We start from the raw sequence: 20,886 nt of genomic DNA, 5'->3' as shown, positions 1-20,886 counted from the left end.
AATGGGAACAATCCGTTTATATTTTGGAAACAATTATCTTGTTTTGAACAATGTTTATTTTATTCCTGGATTTTCTAGAATCTTAGTTTCTTTATCTATGTTGCATGAACAAATTTTTAATATTTCTTTTAATAATAATACGATTGTTATTTCAAAGAATGATTTCAAAATTTGTCAAGCAGAACATACAAATAGATTGTATATGCTCAAGCCTAATGAACAAACACTAAATAACTCAGAATATTTAAAGTAGCAAAACCTAATTAAAACAAAAGACAAAAAGTTTCAAATGAGGATGACACATATCTTTGGCATCATTAGAATTGGTCATATAGGACTAGACGGGATAAAATGGTAAACAAAAGATGGATCTTTGAGAGAACTAAGAGTTGGCACTCTTCTGGTTTGTGAATCTTATCTAGAAGGCAAAATGACCAAACGTCATTTCTCAACGAAAGGAAATAGAGCTAAAGAACCTTTTGAGATTTTACACAACGATGTTTGTGATCCAATCAATGTACAAGCTGGAGGTGAGTATGAGTACTTCGTCACTTTCATTGACGATTATTCAAGATATGGTCACACTTATCTAATGCTTAGGAAATTTGAAACCTTTGATAAGTTTCAAGGATTCAAAGTTGAGGCTGAGAAGCAATTAGGTAAGACTCTTAAAACACTTCGATCAGATCAAGGTGGTGAATATTTGGATTTAAAATTCAAAGATTTCATGCTGGAGCATGGTATTCTATCCAACCTCACAACACCTGGAATGCCACAACAAAATGTTGTTTCAGAAAGAAGAAACAAGACCTTGTTGGACATGGTCAGGTCTATGTTAAGAAACTCTTTGCTTCCTCTCTCATTATGTGGATATGCACTTCAAACATCGACTTAAATTTTGAATGTAGTCCCATCTAAGAGCATAAGAAAAATGCCACTAGAACTGTGGAATGGAAACAAACCTATTTTGCACCATTTCTGCATTTAGGGTTGTCCTGCTCATGTTCTTAGACCTAAATCAGGGAAACTTGATTCGAGGTCTGAAGAATGCATTTTTGTGGGCTACGCTCTAGAAACAAGAGGCAGTTACTTCTATAGTCCCAAGGAGCTGTAGAGCACTAGAATGTGGAGCGGTAGGAGTGAACTTGCTCACAAAGTTCATTTTGAATGGCCAAAAGAGTTTTGTTGGCATCTGGGTATTCTTGCCTATGTAGCCCATCCAGTAGAACCCCACCCCCTTCAGGTTATATCAGAGATTAGAGGAGTCCTCACGAGTTTCGTGAACCCCCAATTGAAGAACCTAGGAAAATGCTCACTAGATGGTCCTCTTCTTCCCCTTCAGGCAGCTGAAGAGTTTTGAAACTATATATTTCAACGAAGGGGGAGATAAGAAGATATAAGATGCATAAGGAGGATAGTTACCCCAATCATTCCAGATAGGGAGGCAAATAGATATAGCTTGTTGAAACCACTTACTCAGAGGAAAAGAAAGTTCAAGTAACAGAACCGAGCTGACCAAAGAAAGTTCGAGTAGCAGAGAGAAAGCAAAGAAAGAAATGTAATACGAGCATAAGATAGTTGATGTACTCATAACGATGTACTTTTGTAGTGAATTTAAATAAAGTGTCAAAATTTATTCCAAAGCAATTTCCCACATTGTCTAGATCGCAAAATTACCATGAAAAAGACAAACCACATGGCTAAGATAAACACAAGAAACAAAGACCAAAGCAAAAATGTGCATGAAAAAGTATGCCGAGAGAACGAAAAAACAAAGGAAGCCTTTACGCTAGCCCGAGGCTTAAAGACTTGTAAGAACATATTAGAGCAAAGGTCATTGGAAATAATGAAAGCTCTAAAAATCTAGAGACGAATGAAGCAAAGCCATAGCTAAATAATGAAATAAGACAACAAACAATACTATACATTGCAGAATGTATATGCTCGGAACAAAGCTGAACCAACATGAACAAAGAACGAAATATGACAAAGTACCGAGGATGGTGAAGTATGAAAGGGGATGATATACCCTGAAAAGGACTGGATCGTGAAGCCTTTATCCTCTGAACAAAGATCATAATGGGTTAAAGTGAAGCTTATTCAAGCCTCAAGTATTTGAAGCATGATAGAAGCGTTCTGGAACATGAACTAGCACAACTGAAGCAAAAGAAAGTTTGGATATGAAAGAAAATCACGAATCTGAAAGAAGCTAAAGCACAAGAATTAACAACACAATGAGGGTTAAGCGAAAATGCACATTGCTAAATCAACTGAATAAGTCATAATAAAGCGCATCACATAGTGATCTATCTTGGGCACAAGAAGTCACCAAAATAGAAAATGACTGATCCTATATGGAACCAAGCTAGTATGCCAAAAGCGTGATAAGGATAGTTAAGATCAAGAGGAAGCGACCAAAAGTAAAGTTCGAGGGGAATGACATGTGTAGAGAAGTTTGCAAAGCATCGCGCTATCAAAAGAAAGATGGAAAATTCAACTAAGCTGACGTGGAAGACCACATATCAAAGAAGCATTTAAAATTATATCTGAGGCTTTTGCTGTTGTGCATGCTAAATGAAGTGATAATGTTAGAGAAAATGCGAGGCAAATTATGTAAGGCCTCGGTATGAAAAGTAGGGAATGATGCTTTATGAGCCATTTTAGGCAAGAGTGATTAATTATTGGACATAATGACTGATATCTTGTGAGCCATTTTGGGAAAAAATGATTGGTCGAGAAGTACCATGATGGACCATATGGTGGTCAGTGATTTGTGAGCCATGATGGCAAAATTGAATTAATTGATAAAAACAACGATTAAATTAACAACGTGGTTGGTATTAGCAATTGATTATCTTGTGTAAGGGTGTTTTGAATCCAACATTGGTTGAAATATGAGCTTGATACTGGCAATAAACAATATGAAATTTATAAATCGAGCGAAAATAGGCAATGAAGTTATAGACACGCCTAAAACTGAGAGGGAAATGTTTGAAAGTTTTATTAAAGCCTCTGAGTAAAAATCATTAATTGACACAGAACTTGACAAAGACCAAAGCCAAAGTATTTTTTGGCCTGAAGGATCTAGGCACACTCTCACAGAACCCTAAGCCACGTCTGGTGCCAGAGAAGAGTCGTGAGCAACCTGAGTTGAATGCCTTCTGATTGCTTTGGGAGGAGAGATGAAACTTTTCCTTGTTAAAGATGGTGCACAAATGACCTGAACGTTCCCAGTACCTTTGCGCTTCACCTGCACTGCAAAACAGTGACTAAGAAGAAAAGAAACCGGTACGATGAAGGAAGGCACAAAAAGTGCAAGGAGAAGGGAATTACGAGGCAATGACTCCCACCACCTATATTTAGCGTACATATTACCTTGGAAAAAAGGTCTAAAAGGTTTTTGAAGAGACTGATCAAAGTAAAATAGGTGGAGGCATTCGTTCACTCCTAAATACATGTGTTGACGCAATTTTTTGCCAACAGTGTATTAAGAAATAATAAGGGCAGATTAGTGCTTAATGATAAACCATAATGAAAATATCAAGAATTCACTCAAGAACACAAAACTTTTACATGGTTCAGTGGTTAAAATCTACCTAGTCCACGAGTCACTATTATTACTTTTCTCTCACTATTTTGGCAGAGTTTTGGTATTACAGAATAATTCTCCCTTTCCTGTCCAACATTCCCAGTATTTATAGGGTAATTCTCAGGACATGTTTGGGTAACCGCGTGAGTCAATCACACATTTACATAATGTCTATATTCAATACAAATAATTCCCATTTATATGGGGATATGATTTGATAATAGAACAAATATGTTCCTTCTATCTCGGATAATAAATATGACATCCTGGTGATAAATAAACATATAAACATATCTTGAGTCTTTGGGGATCCCAGAATATGCATTATAGTAGAATCGTCATGAGTTGGATATCTCCTCCAAACTTGTGCTTCGACAGTTATCTGATTCCGATCTCATGCTTAACAGCCATCGTGTTCTTAGTTTGCGATAAACTCAATACACCTAACACTATGTCTGATATTTATGAATCCCAAGCTGTCCACATGGATAATAAGTAGATATTCTACTTGGTTATTTTTCCGTGTATTTATCTGCCAGCTATACCCGAGCTGAGTAAATGAACTCGTGCTAAAAATAGGATACAAAATTTTCCCCCAAGCTCCTGCTCATGTATGATGTCGTCATTTTTCGACCTACACAGTAGGGGCTTTTAGACTTCTGCTGCATAAAACCATGCCTGCCTACTACTCGAGTACTAGACACGTGGTCTACTACAATTGGCGTCTGTTCGGGTTTCGAGGACTGCAATTATTGTCTTGCCAACTTTTGCCACCATCTGGTCTATTTAATCTTGGCCCTTGGATCTCGAGATACCCCAATTGGATGGCCCAGATTAATTTTCGTAGTTTACGTATAAATAGGTGATTAGATTTCAAACCTTACCACCTTTGCATTTGAAAATTTCCCATTTCTAAACTCTCAAGCTTCCCTTTTTCTTCCCCAAAATCCCCAAAACTGTTCATCGTGCCCACTCATTTAGAAGCTTTCCAAGAGCTTTTCGTGATCCGAATTTACATTCTCCGATCATCAAACACATTTCCTATAAGTATCTCATCCTTTACTTTGAATGAATTTCTTTATTCTTCATGACCCAAAGAAACTTCTTTTTCTTCTTTTTAGCAATGTTCATCGTGCGATATTGTTAGACTTTTTATGAATGCCAATAGGGAATAGGTTTCGACTTTAGGCTCCATAAGTGAAACCGAATATGTTTTTATAAAAAAAAAATGTATCCATAAAACTGGGTAAATTTGAGGTAGTTCTAATGACAAATAGGTTTAGAGAATACCCGTTTGAGGTATAGAAATCGTAACGTCTCTAGGTTAAATACCAGGTAGCTTAAGGGTTACGATTCCTTAGGCGGTTTTGCACTAAATCGCTTTATAGAGGAAAGTAGTGACCCGACATTTTTGACACACAGATCCCTAAATATCAGGGGACTGTTAAGAAACCGAGGCGCGTAGCTTTGGATATTGCGTGGCACCACGCGATGGGCTTTGGTTAACTTTAGCTAGTATAACGAGAATAACCCATTTCATCCTTCGTACCCTTGCGACATAGTTATAAATCATCTTAGGTCGTTTACTAACTAGGCCGCTTTGTTGTCAGGCGATCTGATGGCACCTCCCAAGAAGAAATCCGTGAGCTCATCTACCCAATTCAAAGACAGAGGGAAGCAGGTCACCCTTGATTCTCCTATTTCGCACTTCGGTCCGGTTGTGGAGAAAGAAGTTCCCGTCGACCCCAATGCGTTCTTCGAGGTCTAGCACATAGTCTCAAAAATCAAGACTCAAGGGAAGGTGAATAAAATACTGTTGAGTCACAACATCGAGATGGGAGCTCCTAGACCGACCTGCGTTTGAAGGGGAACAGAGTTGTGCCCCTTCCAAGATGAGCATCTGAAGGCGGGGCCTTCCTTCCCCTGGACCAGTATTTCGTAGACTTTTTAAACTACGTAAAACTGGTTCCTTTACAGCTCCCCCCAAATTCATATAGACTTTTGGTGGGGCTGAAATATCTATTCTTGAGGCACGAGTGGGAGGTCCCCTCTCCAGCATATATTTTGTTCTTTTTCTATCTCAAAGCAAGCCTCAACCAGAGAGGACGCAGTGATAGATTTTACTACCTCACGCGATTTCCCAGCTCCGCCTTTGTCATCGATCTTCCCAACCATTCAAACGACTATAAAGATTTATTATTTATGTCGAATGGCTTAAAGAATTGCGAACATCGATACTTCAACTGACCTCGTAAGTCTTCTACCCTTACAAATTTAGCGCGTGAATTTATATTTATATATATTTTTTAAAATGTCCTAATTGAGTTTGTTTTTCATGTAGCTATATTTTCCTGGACGAAAAAATCCGTGACCCTCGGGGGCCAGTATGAGAAATTGCCCAGACTTCCCCCACAGGAAAAAGATTATCGCCAGGTTATGAAGCCATGATGTTGGCCTGCAAACTGATCAGCGAGGATCAAACATTGGCCCTAAGGACCTGAGCTCCCCTTCCGGTGGTCCCCGAGCTTCCCTCCTTTCAAGAGACTTTTCCAACTGCTGAGGATACTGACGAGGAAGAGGCCGAGGTGCCTATTTTCTAGAAAAGACGGGCTCCCGAAGCCGATCAAAGGCTTGATCCTGATCGGGCTACTTCTGGGGCAGCAGCCGGCCCCTCTGGCCAAGCTAACCCATACCCTTTTAAGGAGTTAGACTGGGCTGCAGCTAGCTTTAGGTTAATTCGTTTCAACCCCAACCATCTAGTTAGTCACCACCCCATCGATCCGGACCTAAATACAACTCTCCTCCAATATGTGGACCATTTGGTGGTACACTACGACCATAGATATCCCAAAGGCCCCATTGTCATCAACAATACACTGAATTTACATCGTCTATCTTTGAGGAATATGGAACCAACCTTAGGGCTTGCCCCTCTCTACTCCAAGGGACATTTGCTCCTGGATTTAGGTAGTGTGTAGATGAATCTAGCCCTGAGGAGGGACCTGAACTCCCTACGATTTTAGAGATTGTAACCTTAGATTCCCCCTCCTCTCCATTACTCTCAGAGCTAGAGGTAAGACTTAGCCCGGTTCATACACCTGAGTTGGTGATTATAGATTCCTCCCCCAGCCTAGAGGGTAGGATCTTTATATTCCCCATTTCCTTTTTCTTTTTATATCTTTGAGATGTTTTTATGAATTAACTCTTTTATTCATTTTAGGCGAAGAGATGGAATCAATAGGAGCCCCTGGCCTAAGGACTGCCTTTCAGGCTAAAAACTCCGGCACGGGCCTCGTCGTGAAGAGGCCTAGGGTGGCGAAGAAGGCCACCCCTACAACGGGGAATACTTCAAAATCCCCTGCTAAGGGTAAGGACACGAGCTCAGCTCGAGAGCCAGCTTTGATGACCTCTGTCACCGTTGGGTAGGTTCCCCCTCCCCCACCTCGACTCATGCCTCCTCCTCAAGTAATACAAGCCGATGCCCCCATCGTCTGAATACTAATTGATCCTCAGGACCTGGAGAAGATCCCTAAAGCCTTTCGGGGTATCTTGTATGAGACAGCGACTCATATGGTGGGCCATGCCTATAAAGCCAGTGTGAGGGACCTGAGAACCACAGAGGAGCGTAGCCCAGAGAATGTCTTTGAGTCCGCCATGGGGATAAACCTTACCATGAGTTCTTCTCCCATATTTGGTGATGAATTTTTTTTATAGTGTTCTTCATCTTATATTTTTGACTTGTTTTATTATTTTGTAGTCTGTCTTCGCCCAATACTGAAACATAACTCGTGCTAGGGCCAGAAATGAAGAGCTTCAGGCTGAGTTAGACACTGCCAAAGTCACCTTGAATGTTGCTCAGGAAGGTGAGCAGGCCACCAAAGCTGCCTTGACAGCTGCTCAGAAGAATGAGCATGCTGCAAAGGCTGCTCTCACCTCTTCCCAAGAAATCGAGCAGGCCGCAAAGACCGCACTATCCACCTCCCAAGCTCAGACTGTAGAAGCGAACCATCGTGCTAAACAGCTTCAGGTCGAGATTGGTGAGCTCAAAGAGAAACTACTCGAGGCTGAAGTTAAATCCAAGGAGGAAAAGGTAGCATCATCATCAGCCATGGTGGAGATGTTATACCATTGCTGGGCTTTCTACCAGGACGGGAACTCCTCTTTTATGGAGCTTGGGTTGTGGGATCAGTACCTTGCTAAATTCAAGGATCGGTTCTTGCAAGAACCCTGGGAGACTGGTGAGGTGTCCGGAGTGGCAGAGGGAGATGGCGAGGAGGTCACTTCAGTGGGGTGAGCTGACGGAGCCCAATGATTTTATTTATGATTTTATTTGTAATTGTCTAACAGTATTTTGGTATTAAATAATTGCCTTCGGGCTTTGCTTGAGGTTATTTCTCCTCGATGTAATATATTTGTTAGTTTTATTTCAATATATATCTAACTTTTGATCCATTTGTCTTTCCTTTATTATCTTCTCATGCTTATGAATCCTTAGACTCTTGTACATTCGAGATTTTAGGAATCGACTTTTAGATCGAGATAGATTTTATCAAAATTGGTTATATCCAAGATTTTGTTTGCTTATTTGTATCATACTTGTTAAGAACCAGGCCTCGAACCTGGTAATATCCAGGGTTTTTAATGATTTAAACTTAGTTCGTGCTAGGTTTATTGATAACTCGAGCTTTAAAAAGCCTTTGAATAATCAATTTTCCAAAATTTATAAGTTTTTGACCTAATTATATCCAAGGTTTTAGATGATTTAAACTTAGTTCGCGCTAGGTTTATTGAAAACTCAAGCTTTAAAAGGCCCTTGAATAATAAATTTTTCCAAGCTTCTCAGCTTTTAATCTTATCCGAGCAGGCTTAATTTTGCCAACCTCAGTTATGTGTCCCCCAAGTAACCAGAATGTATAAACTTTCTTGATTGCTTTTACAAATATGAGAACACGGGCTTGCAATAACAAGACTAAGAAATGGTTATCTAACAATCCATCTACTATTTAATGTAACAATCAAACTATTCTAGACCTTGGAACATTAATGACTACTATACTAATCTTAAAGAAAACTCACAAGTGAAATAATCATAACTTCATTAAAACTTGTAAAACAAATGTTAAACTACATAAAATTTAAAGTAGGATATGGGATCCCATTGTTTTTTAAAAAAAAACATAACATAACTTTAAATAAATGGGTTACAAAATTTAGTGCAGAAAATACATATAAAGCATAATTTTTAAAAGACTAGGAAGCGACTTCATCCTCGAATCGAACCCTCAATCCATCGATTCCATCATGCCTCATTACACATCCCCAAGCTGCCAAGAACCTTTTCCGCCGCCAATCTATTTTTCTGCATATATAAAAATAAAGGAATGAGCCTAATGCCTAGCAAGGAAAAACTAACAACATAACTCATATACATAAAATTTATATCATATCATATCATATGCTAAAAATATATCATAAACATATACTATATGTGTATCATAAACATATGTCATATACTACTAAAATGGCCATTATACTACTTGGGGCTTGTTAACTAATCAAGTCATATGTCCATTACATTTGTGGGGCTTGCTAGCTAAGCAAGTCATATGCCCATAAATTTATTGGGGCTTGTTAGCTATACAAGTCATATGCCCAAGTCTACCAACATACATAATATAACATTTCATAACACAACATATCATAAGATAACATATAACATATAAAATCCTATCCTATTTTCCTTATCAATATACCGCGATATGAGAACAGTATCGGGACATTGGAACACTCCTAAAAAGCATAATAGAAAGGTGAGTATACTAAAGAAAAAGGATGAAAAGAATGAACAACACCATCGAAAGGATACTTACCAAGAACAATCTTACGTTCAAGATCTTAGATTCCTAACCAAGAATAAAGAATACAAGTTAGGATTTTGAGTAGAAAAACTATAAGAATAACACAAAAAGGAACTAGAAGAAGGAATACCTCGAATACTTCTATAACCAAACTACACCTCGAACCGAAATATACTACGAACCTTACTTCCTGAGTGTTTATTAAGCTTATAAGGATAAAGCTTATAACCCCACCCCAAGTGTTTATCACTCTAAAATAACCTAGCAGCTTGCAGACTCTGAACTTAGCTTGATGAATGCATAAATGGCTTGGTACTAGGTCCTATTTATAGAGTTCAAGAATGAAAAGATCTTTATTTATTTTGAATAAAATAATTGCTTTTTAATTGAAAAAACTTTGAATAATCGTTCAGCAGAGGCTGAAGACTTGGTCAAAAAGATTCTGGACTTATCAAGAGGTTAAAGAATAAATTAAGATCAGATTAAAAAACGTTTAAAAATCTGGCACTACAGCCGATATATCGCCCCTAGTAGGTGATATATCGCCTGGGCTAATATGCCCGAGGCTTGTCGAGGTGGCCGTGTGAAGTTATGTGTTTTTCGTATCCCCGTATGGCGATATATCGCCCCTTAGTGTTGCGATATATCGGCATACGCTGAAATATTATACACGTAATTGCACTTTTTCAGCCTAATTTGAATTGAGTAAGCAGCTTTGACTAAGTCCTCTAATGATTTCAAAGCTGCTGGCAGACCATAGGATATTCAAATATTACTCTTATTAAATTTATTCCTCAAAATACTTAATTATTCATTAAACATACACATGACAAGTGTCATTTCCTTATTGGGTTTATCTAAACCTTATATTATAATAAATATCACCTTCATAATCAGTCATATTAATTAAACCTTAGGTTATAATTAATATTCTTAAACTATAGGTTAAACTTATAAAATCTACAAGTGTTACTACGAGTGTCCAACTAAATCCCAGTCTGAACCAAAATCCACTATCATAAAGATACTACAACTATTACTATTGCTACTACTATCTAACTAGCTAAGTAAAGTTCTTGGACTCTACAATTCTCCCTTACTAAAAAGAATTTCGTCCTCGAAATTTACTTACCAAATAACTACGGATACCGGCCTTGTATGTCCTCCTCCAACTCCCACGTTGGCTCTCGTTCAGAACTATTACTCCATAGGACTTTGACTATAGGAATGCTCGTGGACCGTAACTACTTCACCCCCTATCCAGGATGCTAACCGGTCGTTCCTCATAACTCAAGTCTTTTTGGAGTGCTATCGTATCGTACTTCAGGACGTGAGATGAGTCTGACACATACTTGCGTAGCATCGAGATGTGGAACACGTTGTGACTATCTGCTATAGCTGGCGGTAGGGCTAGTCTATATGCAACTGTCCCACTTTGTCCAATATCTCAAAAGGACCTATAAATCGGGGACTGAGCTTGCCTTTCTTCCCAAACTGCTTCACACCTTTCATAGGAGATATCTTCAAGAAGACTGGATCTCCGACTTTGAATTCCACATCACGTCACTTGGCATCCGCATAGCTTTTCTGACAGCTTTGAGCACCAAGCATACACTGTCTAATTAGCACTACTGCTTCTTGAGCTAGTTTAACAACTTCAGGACCTAGAAGCTGCCTTTCTCCTACCTTGTCCCAGTGCAATGGTGATTGGCACCTTCTTCCATATAGCAACTCATAAGGTGCCATCCCGATCATTGACTGGTAGCTATTGTTGTAGGAGAACTCTATCAGTGGCAAGTACTTATTCCATGATCCTCCGAAATCAAGCACACAAGCGCGCCACATATCTTCTAAAATCTGAATCGTACGCTCGGACTGCCCATCTTTTTGAGGATGAAAAGTTGTACTAAAACTTAACTTAGTACCATAGCTTGCTGTAAACTTCCCCAAAATCTTGATGTAAACACCGATCCTCTATCCGACACTATTGTATTGGGGATTCCATGCAACCATACTATCTCTTGGACATAGATGTCTACATATTGGTCTGCCGTGTATGAAGTCTTAACAGGCAGGAAATGAGCCGACTTGGTTAGCCTATCTATTACTACCCAAGAGGAATCATGCTGCTTGTTCGTTCGTGGAAAACCCGTCACAAAGTCCATAGCTATATCTTCCCACTTCCATTCTGGTACACTAATCGGTTGCAATAAGCCTGCAGGCCGCTGATGTTCTGCTTTTACTTGCTGGCATACTAGACACTTAGACACAAACTCTGCTATGTCCTTTTTCATCCCTAGCCACCAATAGATTGCCTTGATGTCATGAGTCATCTTGGTCGACCGTGGGTGAATTGAGTACAGGGTACTGTGCGCTTCTTCTAGAATCGTCTTCTTAATCCTTTGATCATTTGGCACGCATACCCGATCCTTATATCTCAATAAACCTTGACTAGATATTGAGAAATCTATGGTATTGCCTTCTCTAACTGCATCCACGTGTGTCGCTAGTGTGTCGTCCTATTCTTGCCCAATCCGTATATCTTCTAGCAGATTTGACTGGATAGACAAGTTAGCTAGTTTGTCGACAACTACTTCTATTCTGGCATTGATCAGCTCCTGCTGCAGTGGCTTTTCTAGTCCAGCTAATGCTGCTAAACTTCCATAACTTTTCCTACTTAGCACATCGGCAACTACGTTTGCCTTCCCCGGCTGGTATAATATTTCGCAGTCATAATCCTTCACTATCTCTAACCACCTGCGTTGCCTCAAGCTGAGCTCCTTCTGAGTAAAGAAGTACTTTAAACTTTTGTTGTCCATATAAATCTCGCACCCTTCTCCGTAAAGATAATGGCGCCAGATTTTTAATGCAAAGACAGCGCTGCCAACTCCATATCATGCGTTGGATAGCATTGTTCGTACTCCTTCAGCTGTCGTGAGGCGTAGGCTGTCACCTTGTCATTCTGCATCAGCACGCAACCCAACCCTTGCATCGATGCATCTTAGTAGACTACAAACTTATCGTTGGGTGTCGGTACAGATAGTACTGGTGCTGAGCAAAGCTTATCCTTAAGGAACTAGAAGCTTTCTTCAAATCTATCATTCCAGTTGAATCTTTGTTGTTTCCGGATCAGGTTGGTAAGCGGAGTGGCTATCTTAGAAAAGCCCTCTACGAACCTCCTATAATAACCTACTAACCCCAGAAAGCTTCTTACTTCAGATGCGTTCTTTGGTCTTGGCCACTCCTTCACGGCCTCTACCTTTGATGGGTTTACTGCAACTCCGTCTTTTGATATAATGTGCCCGAGGAGCGCCACTTGCAAAAGCCAAAACTCGCATTTCTTGAACTTGGCGTAGAGTTGATGCTCCTTCAGTCGTGACAAAATCAACCTCAAATGTTCCTCGTGCTCTACTTCATCCTTAGAGTATACTAAGATGTTGTCGATGAACACTACGAAGAATTTATCTAAGTAGTCCTTGAAGACCCTATTCATCAAGTCCATAAACACGGCTGGTGTGTTGGTAAGATCAAAAGACATACCTAAGAACTCGTAATGTCCATAACGAGTTCTAAAGGCTGTCTTCTCCCTTTACCTTGAGCTGATGATACTCGGATCGTAAATCAATCTTTGAAAATACAGTCGCGCCTCGGAGTTGATCAAACAAGTCGTCGATCTGGGGTAGCGGGTACTTATTCTTAATCGTTACCTTGTTTAGCTCGCGATAGTCTATACACATCTGCATGCTTCCGTCCTTTTTCTTCACGAATAGCACTGGTGCTCTCCATGGCGAATAGCTCGGCCTAATAAAACCCAAGTCTAGGAGTTCTTGTAGCTGCGTCTTTAACTCCTTGAGTTCTGTAGGTGCCATCCAGTACAGTGCCCTGGAGATAGGCTCGGTGCCTGGTACTAATTCTTTCATGAAGTCAATTTCCCGAGTCGGCGGCAACCCTGGCAAGTCATCGGGAAATACCTCTGGAAATTCTCTTACAATACGGACGTCTCCAACCTTGAGTGGTGTTTCCTTTACCACATCTGTGATGTTGGCTAAGAATGCTTAACATCCTTTTTCCATCATTCTTTGAGCTTTGAGAGATGATACTAACGGGGTGCGAAATCCTAAAGCTTGTCCCATGAAGCATAGTTTCTGGCCGTCAGGAGTCTCGAACATCACCTTCTTGCGTTTGCAGTCGATGGTTGCGCCATGCCGTGCTAGCCAGTCCATGCCTAGTATCACGTCAAAGTCCTTGATCTCCAGTTATATCAGGTCTCCTTCTAGTTCTACATCCTCAATCTTGATCGGTACACCTCGTACTATCCGTGATGATAGAACTACTTTGCCCGAAGGCAACTCGGTTACAAACCTAGTTCTAAATCTTTCACAAGGTTTGCCTAGTTTTCTATCATTCCTAACGAGATATACGAATGAGTGGCTCCCAAATCAAATAATACAGAGCATATATTATTGAGGATAGAAACCTGACCTATGACCACCTTATTGCTAGCATCAGCCTCTCCTTGGGTTAAGGAAAAAACCCTAGCAGGAACCATCTTGTCGACTTTCTTCCCTTCTAGCTTGTGCTGAGGACAATCTCTTTTCCGGTGTCCTTCCTGACCACAGTTATAACATTCCTTGGTGTTTGCGCGGCATTCACCAGGATGTTTCTTCTGACACTTAACACATGGTGGGTATTCCACATAACCCGACTTATTTCCCCCATTATTTGTCTGTGCCCTCTTATCGCTGTCAGATTGCTTATTGTGGACGCCAAAATTCCACCAAGCCAAAATATGAGAATTACAAGAGGTCCTCGGCCCCCGCGCATGGAGCCCCGTCGCCTCGCTCGGCCCCCGCGCATGGTCCCATGGCCTCGCTCGGCTCCCGCGCATGGCCCCCTGGCCTCGCTCGGCCCCCGCGCATGGAGCCCCGTCGCCTCGCTCGGCCCCCGCGCATGGCCCCATGGCCTCGCTCGGCTCCCGTGCATGGCCCCATGGCCTCGCTCGGCCCCCGCGCATGGAGCCCCGTCACCTCGCTCGGCCCCCGCACATGGAGCCCCGTCGCCTCGCTCGGCCTCTGCGCATGGCCCCATGGCCTCGCTCGGCTCCCGCGCATGGCCCCATGGCCTCGCTCGGCCCCCGTGCACGGCCCCATGGCCTCGCTCGGCCCCCGTGCATGGAGCCCCGTCGCCTCGCTCGGCCCCCGCGCATGGAGCCCCGTCGCCTCGCTCGGCCCCCGCGCATGGCCCCATGGCCTCGCTCGGCTCCCGCGCAAGGCCCCGTGGCCTCGCTCGGCCCCCGCGCATGGAGCCCCGTCGCCTCGCTCGGCCCCCGCGCACGGAGCACCCCCTGGCTTCGCTTGGATGCTAAGCCCGTGCCACCGTCTCGCATTAGCCGCCTCACGTCTAAGGGCCTCGCCATAGGCCGAGGAAACCAAGTGGCCTTGCCCAGCCATGGCCTTGTTTGGCCGTACGAGGGGATAGGGGGCCTCCTGAGCAGCTAGGGAGCAGCGCCGTCAAGGGAGCCACAAACAGGGCGTCTCGTCATGCGTCCTTAGACGTCAGACATGGGGGACATACCTATGGCCAAGATTTGTGAGTGATCTTGGGAGACTTCAGGCATCTCGCACCAAGGACCAAAAATCTCCGCCTCGCGCCGAGGGTCCCAGTCCTTGCACCTTAGGACCCCTATGCTTAGGCGGTCCCGTACGGGTCGAATGAAGACATATTTGTACGACCTAGTGTTGAGTACGGATATCAGTACCAGTAAGATTGCTGGGGGAAGAGCCATGGTCCGTACGTCTACGGTCATAGGACAGAGACGACACCACGACCTCCTGCGCCACTACGCCTGCCACCGCGCATCAGAAATGGGTACAGACAAGTAGTGGAGGTATCGTACTGACACCTGCTCCAGTACGGGATGTACGATCACCACCTCTGGAGCCACTCCCCTAATGCAATACGTATGTACCTCCTGGTCCCCTGGACCAATATGTACCTAAGGCCATTAGAGCCAACTATAAAAGGGATTCTAAGACCACTAGGAGGGGGGTTGGGAATTTTACTGTACCAGAAGCTTAAGTGTGAATGAAAGACTAAATTCTCCATTGTTGATTTATCATTGTTTTTGAGTTTTTGTTCAAGTTTTTATAGCTTTTCAATTAGCGATCTTGATTCGATAATTTTTCCAACTTAACTTCGTTGACCAGTTCTTACCGTCAACACTTATTATTAGAATGCCTTCTTTTTTGACCGTTACTGTTGTTGCCGAACTGATTGTTGCTATTATGGTTGCTGTTTCGACTGGTCTGAGGTTGACCCTGCTGTCTAGGCTCAGGCTTACTGGCTTCTTCTTTACTTACATTAGCTTGCAACCTCTCTACTTTTATTGCCATCTCTAGAATGTGGGCATACGTAGTATGACCCAGGTTTGCTAGCTTAACCCCCATCTCGATCTTCGGTCGAAGTCCTATAACAAACTTAGACACCGTCAGATAGTCGGTTAGAACAATTTCTGGTGCAAACTTAGCTAGGCGGCCGAACTGACGAGCATACTCTGCCACTGTCAAATTGCCTTGCTTTAGACTAGCGAATTCCTCGACCCTTGAAGCAATGACAGCTGAATTGTAATACTTCTTATGGAACAGCTCCACAAATCGAGTCCATGTCATGGTGGCAACATCATGCGATTGCTAGACCAAGTCCCACCATATTCTGGCATCCTTCTTGAGAAAAAATGAGATGCAAGATATATGGTCCGTGTTACTGAGATTCATGTGCGTCAGAATTGGCTCTACATTCCTTATCCACTCTTCTGCCTCAATGGGTTCTGTAGTCCCTTCGAAGTTTGGAGCGTGCTGCTTGCAGAACCTCTCATAAACTGGCTCCAAGTGCTGTACTGGATATGGCGCATAGTTCACCACTGGCCATCCCCCTTATGGACCAACTTGTTGGGGTGCTTTGGCCATTTGCTGTGGCTGGGGCTGCGGTGGAGGCTGAGTCTGGGGCTGAGCCTGTTGTCGTTGTTGCTACAAAAGTTCCTTGGCTTGTTGTCACAGTCTGGTGATCTCCGCAGTGTTGTCAATTGGCGGTGCCGGCGCGTTGCGGCTGGCAGTAGCACGCACTCCCCTTCTGCGAGCTGGAAGGGCTTCATTATTCACTGGAGCAGCGTTGGAGGCGTTTCCGTTGGTGCGTGCAGATCTTCGGAGCGACATCACTGCAGAGTTCTAACAGTTGAAAGAAACATGTTATAACTTTACCTAATAGGCTCTAAGGCAAAAACTTATTCTAAACAGACATAACTCGGACCTATTGATTATGACTTCTTATGAAAATTAAATATAAGTCTTCTTTATTTAGAGTGGGTTTCTATACTTAGAAAAACAAGCCATCTTTATTTTCTAAGTCTATTTCTAATCACCTTATATGACTTTAATTCTCAGGCTCGAAACTCATCTTTGTTCCAAAGTTAACCATATTGAGGGAGGGATAGGATCAGTAAAATCGTTCCCACTACTATGGCCCCCTAACTCTCAATATAGAAGCTTGGTTCATTGATTTGTATCCACCCTCACTGAACTTAGTCATTATTTATTATGATTGCAAAAAAAAATCAAACTCATACATGATAACAAAATAACATGATATTAATTTGGAAAAACGTTTTCACTAACTACAACCATAAAACAAATAATAAATAAAACAAACAATGAAACTAACTATTCTAAAAATCGGGATCTTCTTTATCCAATCCTTCATCTAGCATATCATCATCTAACTCTTCATAGTCTTCATTATCATGTGCCTCAAAATGCCCTCGAGGAAGGTTCATAAAAATCCTATGCTTTTGCTCATTTGTAAACTGAAACTCTATTTTTGAAGTGAACCTAATTAAGAGAAAATAATATCTCATTGCTACCAGCAGTTTATCTTCATCATCCATTGTTTCCCGTATTTCCTCTAAGGCTGCAATTACGATATGAAAATCTCTAAATAGTCTAATTACTAAAACGTATTGCTCCGTTGCTCTCATCATGATCTGCTTAGATTCTTGAAGGTGACCTATTTCTTTGTGGAACAAAAGCAGTCTTTGAGTGATTCTCTCTAGCACTCCTATGGTGTTTCTCGGTTCTCTAATTCTCTTTAAAGCCTTAATGGCTCGGATATCCTCATAGGTTAATGCTTCGTTCATTCTTAACTGAAAACATAAATGCTAAAATCGTTAGCTATACATATAAACATAATAACTATAACTTAAACACTTACTTGGTAGTCAGATTCAGAGTTTTGAGTGTGTTTATCGAGGAGAACTTCATGCGGATGAACCGTTGCTCTGATACCAACAGTAACGGCCCAACTATTCTAGACCTTGGACCATTAATGACTACTATACTAATCTTAAAGAAAACTCACAAGTGAAATAATCATAACTTCATTAAAACTTGTAAAACAAATGTTAAACTACATAAAATTTAAAGTAGGATATGGGTCCCATTGTTTTTAAAATAAAAGCATAACATAACTTTAAATAAATGGGTTACAAAATTTAGTGCAGAAAATACATATAAAGCATAATTTTTAAAAGACTAGGAAGCGACTTCATCCTCAAATCGAACGCTCAATCCACCGATTCCATCATGCCTCAATACACATCCCCAAGCTGCCAAGAACCTTTTCCGCCGCCAATCTATTTTCCTGCATATATAAACATAAAGGAATGAGCCTAATGCCCAGCAAGGAAAAACTAACAACATAACTCATATACATAAAATTTATGTCACATCATATGCTAAAAATATATCATAAACATATACTATAAGTGTATCATAAACATATGTCATATACTACTAAAATGGCCATTATACTACTTGGGGCTTGTTAACTAATCAAGTCATATGTCCATTACATTTGTGGGGCTCGCTAGCTAAGCAAGTCATATGCCCATAAATTTATTGGGGCTTGTTAGCTATACAAGTCATATGCCCAAGTCTACCAACATACATAATATAACATTTCATAACATAACATATCATAAGATAACATATAACATATAAAATCCTATCCTATTTTCCTTACCAATATACCGGGATATGAGAACAGTATCGGGACATTGGAACACTCCTAAAAAGCATAATAGAAAGGTGAGTATACTAAAGAAAAAGGATGAAAAGAATGAACAACACCATCGAAAGGATACTTACCAAGAACAATCTTACGTTCAAGATCTTAGATTCCTAACCAAGAATAAAGAATTCGAGTTAGGATTTTGAGTAGAAAAACTATAAGAATAACACAAAAAGGAACTAGAAGAAGAAATACCTCGAATGCTTCTATAACCGAACTACACCTCGAACCGAAATATACTACGAACCTTACTTCCCGAGTGTTTATTAAGCTTATAAGGATAAAGCTTATAACCCCAACCCAAGTGTTTATCACTCTAAAATAACCTAGCAGCTTGTAGACTCTGAACTTAGCTTGATGAATGAATAAATGGCTGGGTACTAGGTCCTATTTATAGAGTTCAAGAATGAAAAGATCTTTATTTAGCTTGAATAAAATAATGGCTTTTTAATTGAAAATTCTTTGAATAATTGTTCAGCAAAGGCTGAAGACTCGGTCAAAAAGAATTTGGACTTATCAAGAGGTTAAAGAATAAATTAAGCTCGGTTTCAAAAACGTTTAAAAATCTGGAAATACAGTCGATATATCGCCCCTAGTAGGTGATATATCGCCTGGGCTAATATGCCCGAGGCTCGTCGAGGTGGTCGTGCGAAGTTACGTGTTTTTCCTATCCCCGTATGGCGATATATCGCCCCTAGTGCTGCGATATATCGGCATACACTGAAATATTATACACGTAATTTCACTTTTTTAGCCTAATTTGAATTGAGTAAACAACCTGACTAAGTCCTCTAACGATTTCAATGCTACTGGCAAACCGTAGGATATTCAAATATTACTCTTATTAAATTTATTCTTCAAAATACTTAATTATTCATTAAACATACAAATGACAAGTGTCATTTCCTTATTGGGTTTATCTAAACCTTATATTATAATAAATATCACCTTCATAATCAGTCATATTAATTAAACATTAGGTTATAATTAATATTCTTAAGCTATAGGTTAAACTTATAAAATCTACAAGTGTTACTAGGAGTGTCCAACTAAATTCTGGTCTGAACCAAAATCGACAATCATAAAGATACTATAACTATTACTATTGCTACTACTATCTAACTAGCTAAGTAAAGTTCTTGGACTCTACATTTAATCAGAATGGCCTTTATAAATAAGCCTGACATTGATGGTGGCACTATTAATAATACTTTTTCAAGTGTAGAGCATTCCATGTCTGTGGCACTATTTCTCCATTCAGTCGAGTTATCTTGAAAGTTCCCTCGCATAAGACCTCTACAATATTGTATGTTCCTTCCCAGTTCGGGCCTAACACACCATCCTTAGGGTGTTTATTCTCCACAAAGACCCTTCAGAGAACCATATCGCCTAATCCCAGTCTACGACCCTTGACTTTTGAATTGAAATAGCAAGTGATCTTTTGTTAATAATTGGCGAGCTGCAATTGCGATTCCTGTCATTTTTCTTCGATCAGATCAAGAGATGCGTTAAGTAGTCCTTTATTCTATTCTTGATCAAATGTCCTTTGCTTGTGAGTAGTTACCATTGCTTCGATTGGAAGGATGGCCTCGCTTCCGAAAGTTAGGGAAAAAGGAGTATGCCCCGTGGAGGTCCTGTGAGAAGTTTGGTTGGCCCAAAGTACTTGCGAGAGCTGTTCGGGCCACAGTCCTTTGGCTTCGTCTAACCTCTTCTTTAAACTTGCCTTAAGGGTTTTGTTTACAGCCTCGACCTGCCCGTTGGCTTGTGGGTATGCTACCGATGAGAAACTCTTTGTGATGAAATATTTTTCACAGAAGTCCGTGAAGAGATCACTGTCGAATTGTGTCCCATTGTTTGACACGATTTTCTTAGGAAGTCCAAATCGATATATAATACTCTTCACCATGAAGTCTAGTGATCTTTTTGATGTGATGGTTTCCAGGGGCTCGGCTTCTGCCCACTTCATGAAGTAATCGATCACCACCACCGCATATCAAACTCCTCCCTTTCCCATAGGCAGGGAACCTATTAGATTGATTCCCCATGTTGCAAATGGCCACGGGGATGAAATCATCATTAGCTCGACTGGAGCAGCTCAGGCAACTATGGCGAAACGTTGGCATTTGCCGCATTTCTGAACATACGAGATCGAGTCTTTTGTTAAAGTGGGCCAAAAGTAGCCCTGTCTCAGTATATTTAGTGCCAGGTTTTGCCCCCCAGCATGATCCCCACAAAATCCTTCATGTATTTCTTGTAAAATGGTTTTGGCTTACTCGGGCAGAACGCATCGTAGGAGAGGTAACGAATGACCATGCCGAT

General features: G+C 41.0%; 1 protein-coding gene across 1 annotated transcript in view; it reads left to right on the top strand.

The window, feature by feature from the left end:
* Window positions 1-6,817: 6,817 nt before the first annotated feature.
* LOC133806877 (uncharacterized) overlaps window positions 6,818-20,886 on the top strand; it is a 41,136-nt gene continuing 27,067 nt past the window's right edge. The window contains exons 1-2 of the mRNA XM_062244960.1: window positions 6,818-7,011; window positions 7,385-7,879. Of these exons, the coding sequence (XP_062100944.1) occupies window positions 6,818-7,011; window positions 7,385-7,879 (689 nt within the window). The remainder of the gene's footprint in view (window positions 7,012-7,384; window positions 7,880-20,886) is intronic.

Source organism: Humulus lupulus, chromosome X (assembly GCF_963169125.1).
Source record: "Humulus lupulus chromosome X, drHumLupu1.1, whole genome shotgun sequence".
NCBI lineage: Eukaryota > Viridiplantae > Streptophyta > Magnoliopsida > Rosales > Cannabaceae > Humulus > Humulus lupulus.
Note: the sequence above shows the minus strand (reverse complement) of the source record. Positions and strands in the feature narration are given on the sequence as shown.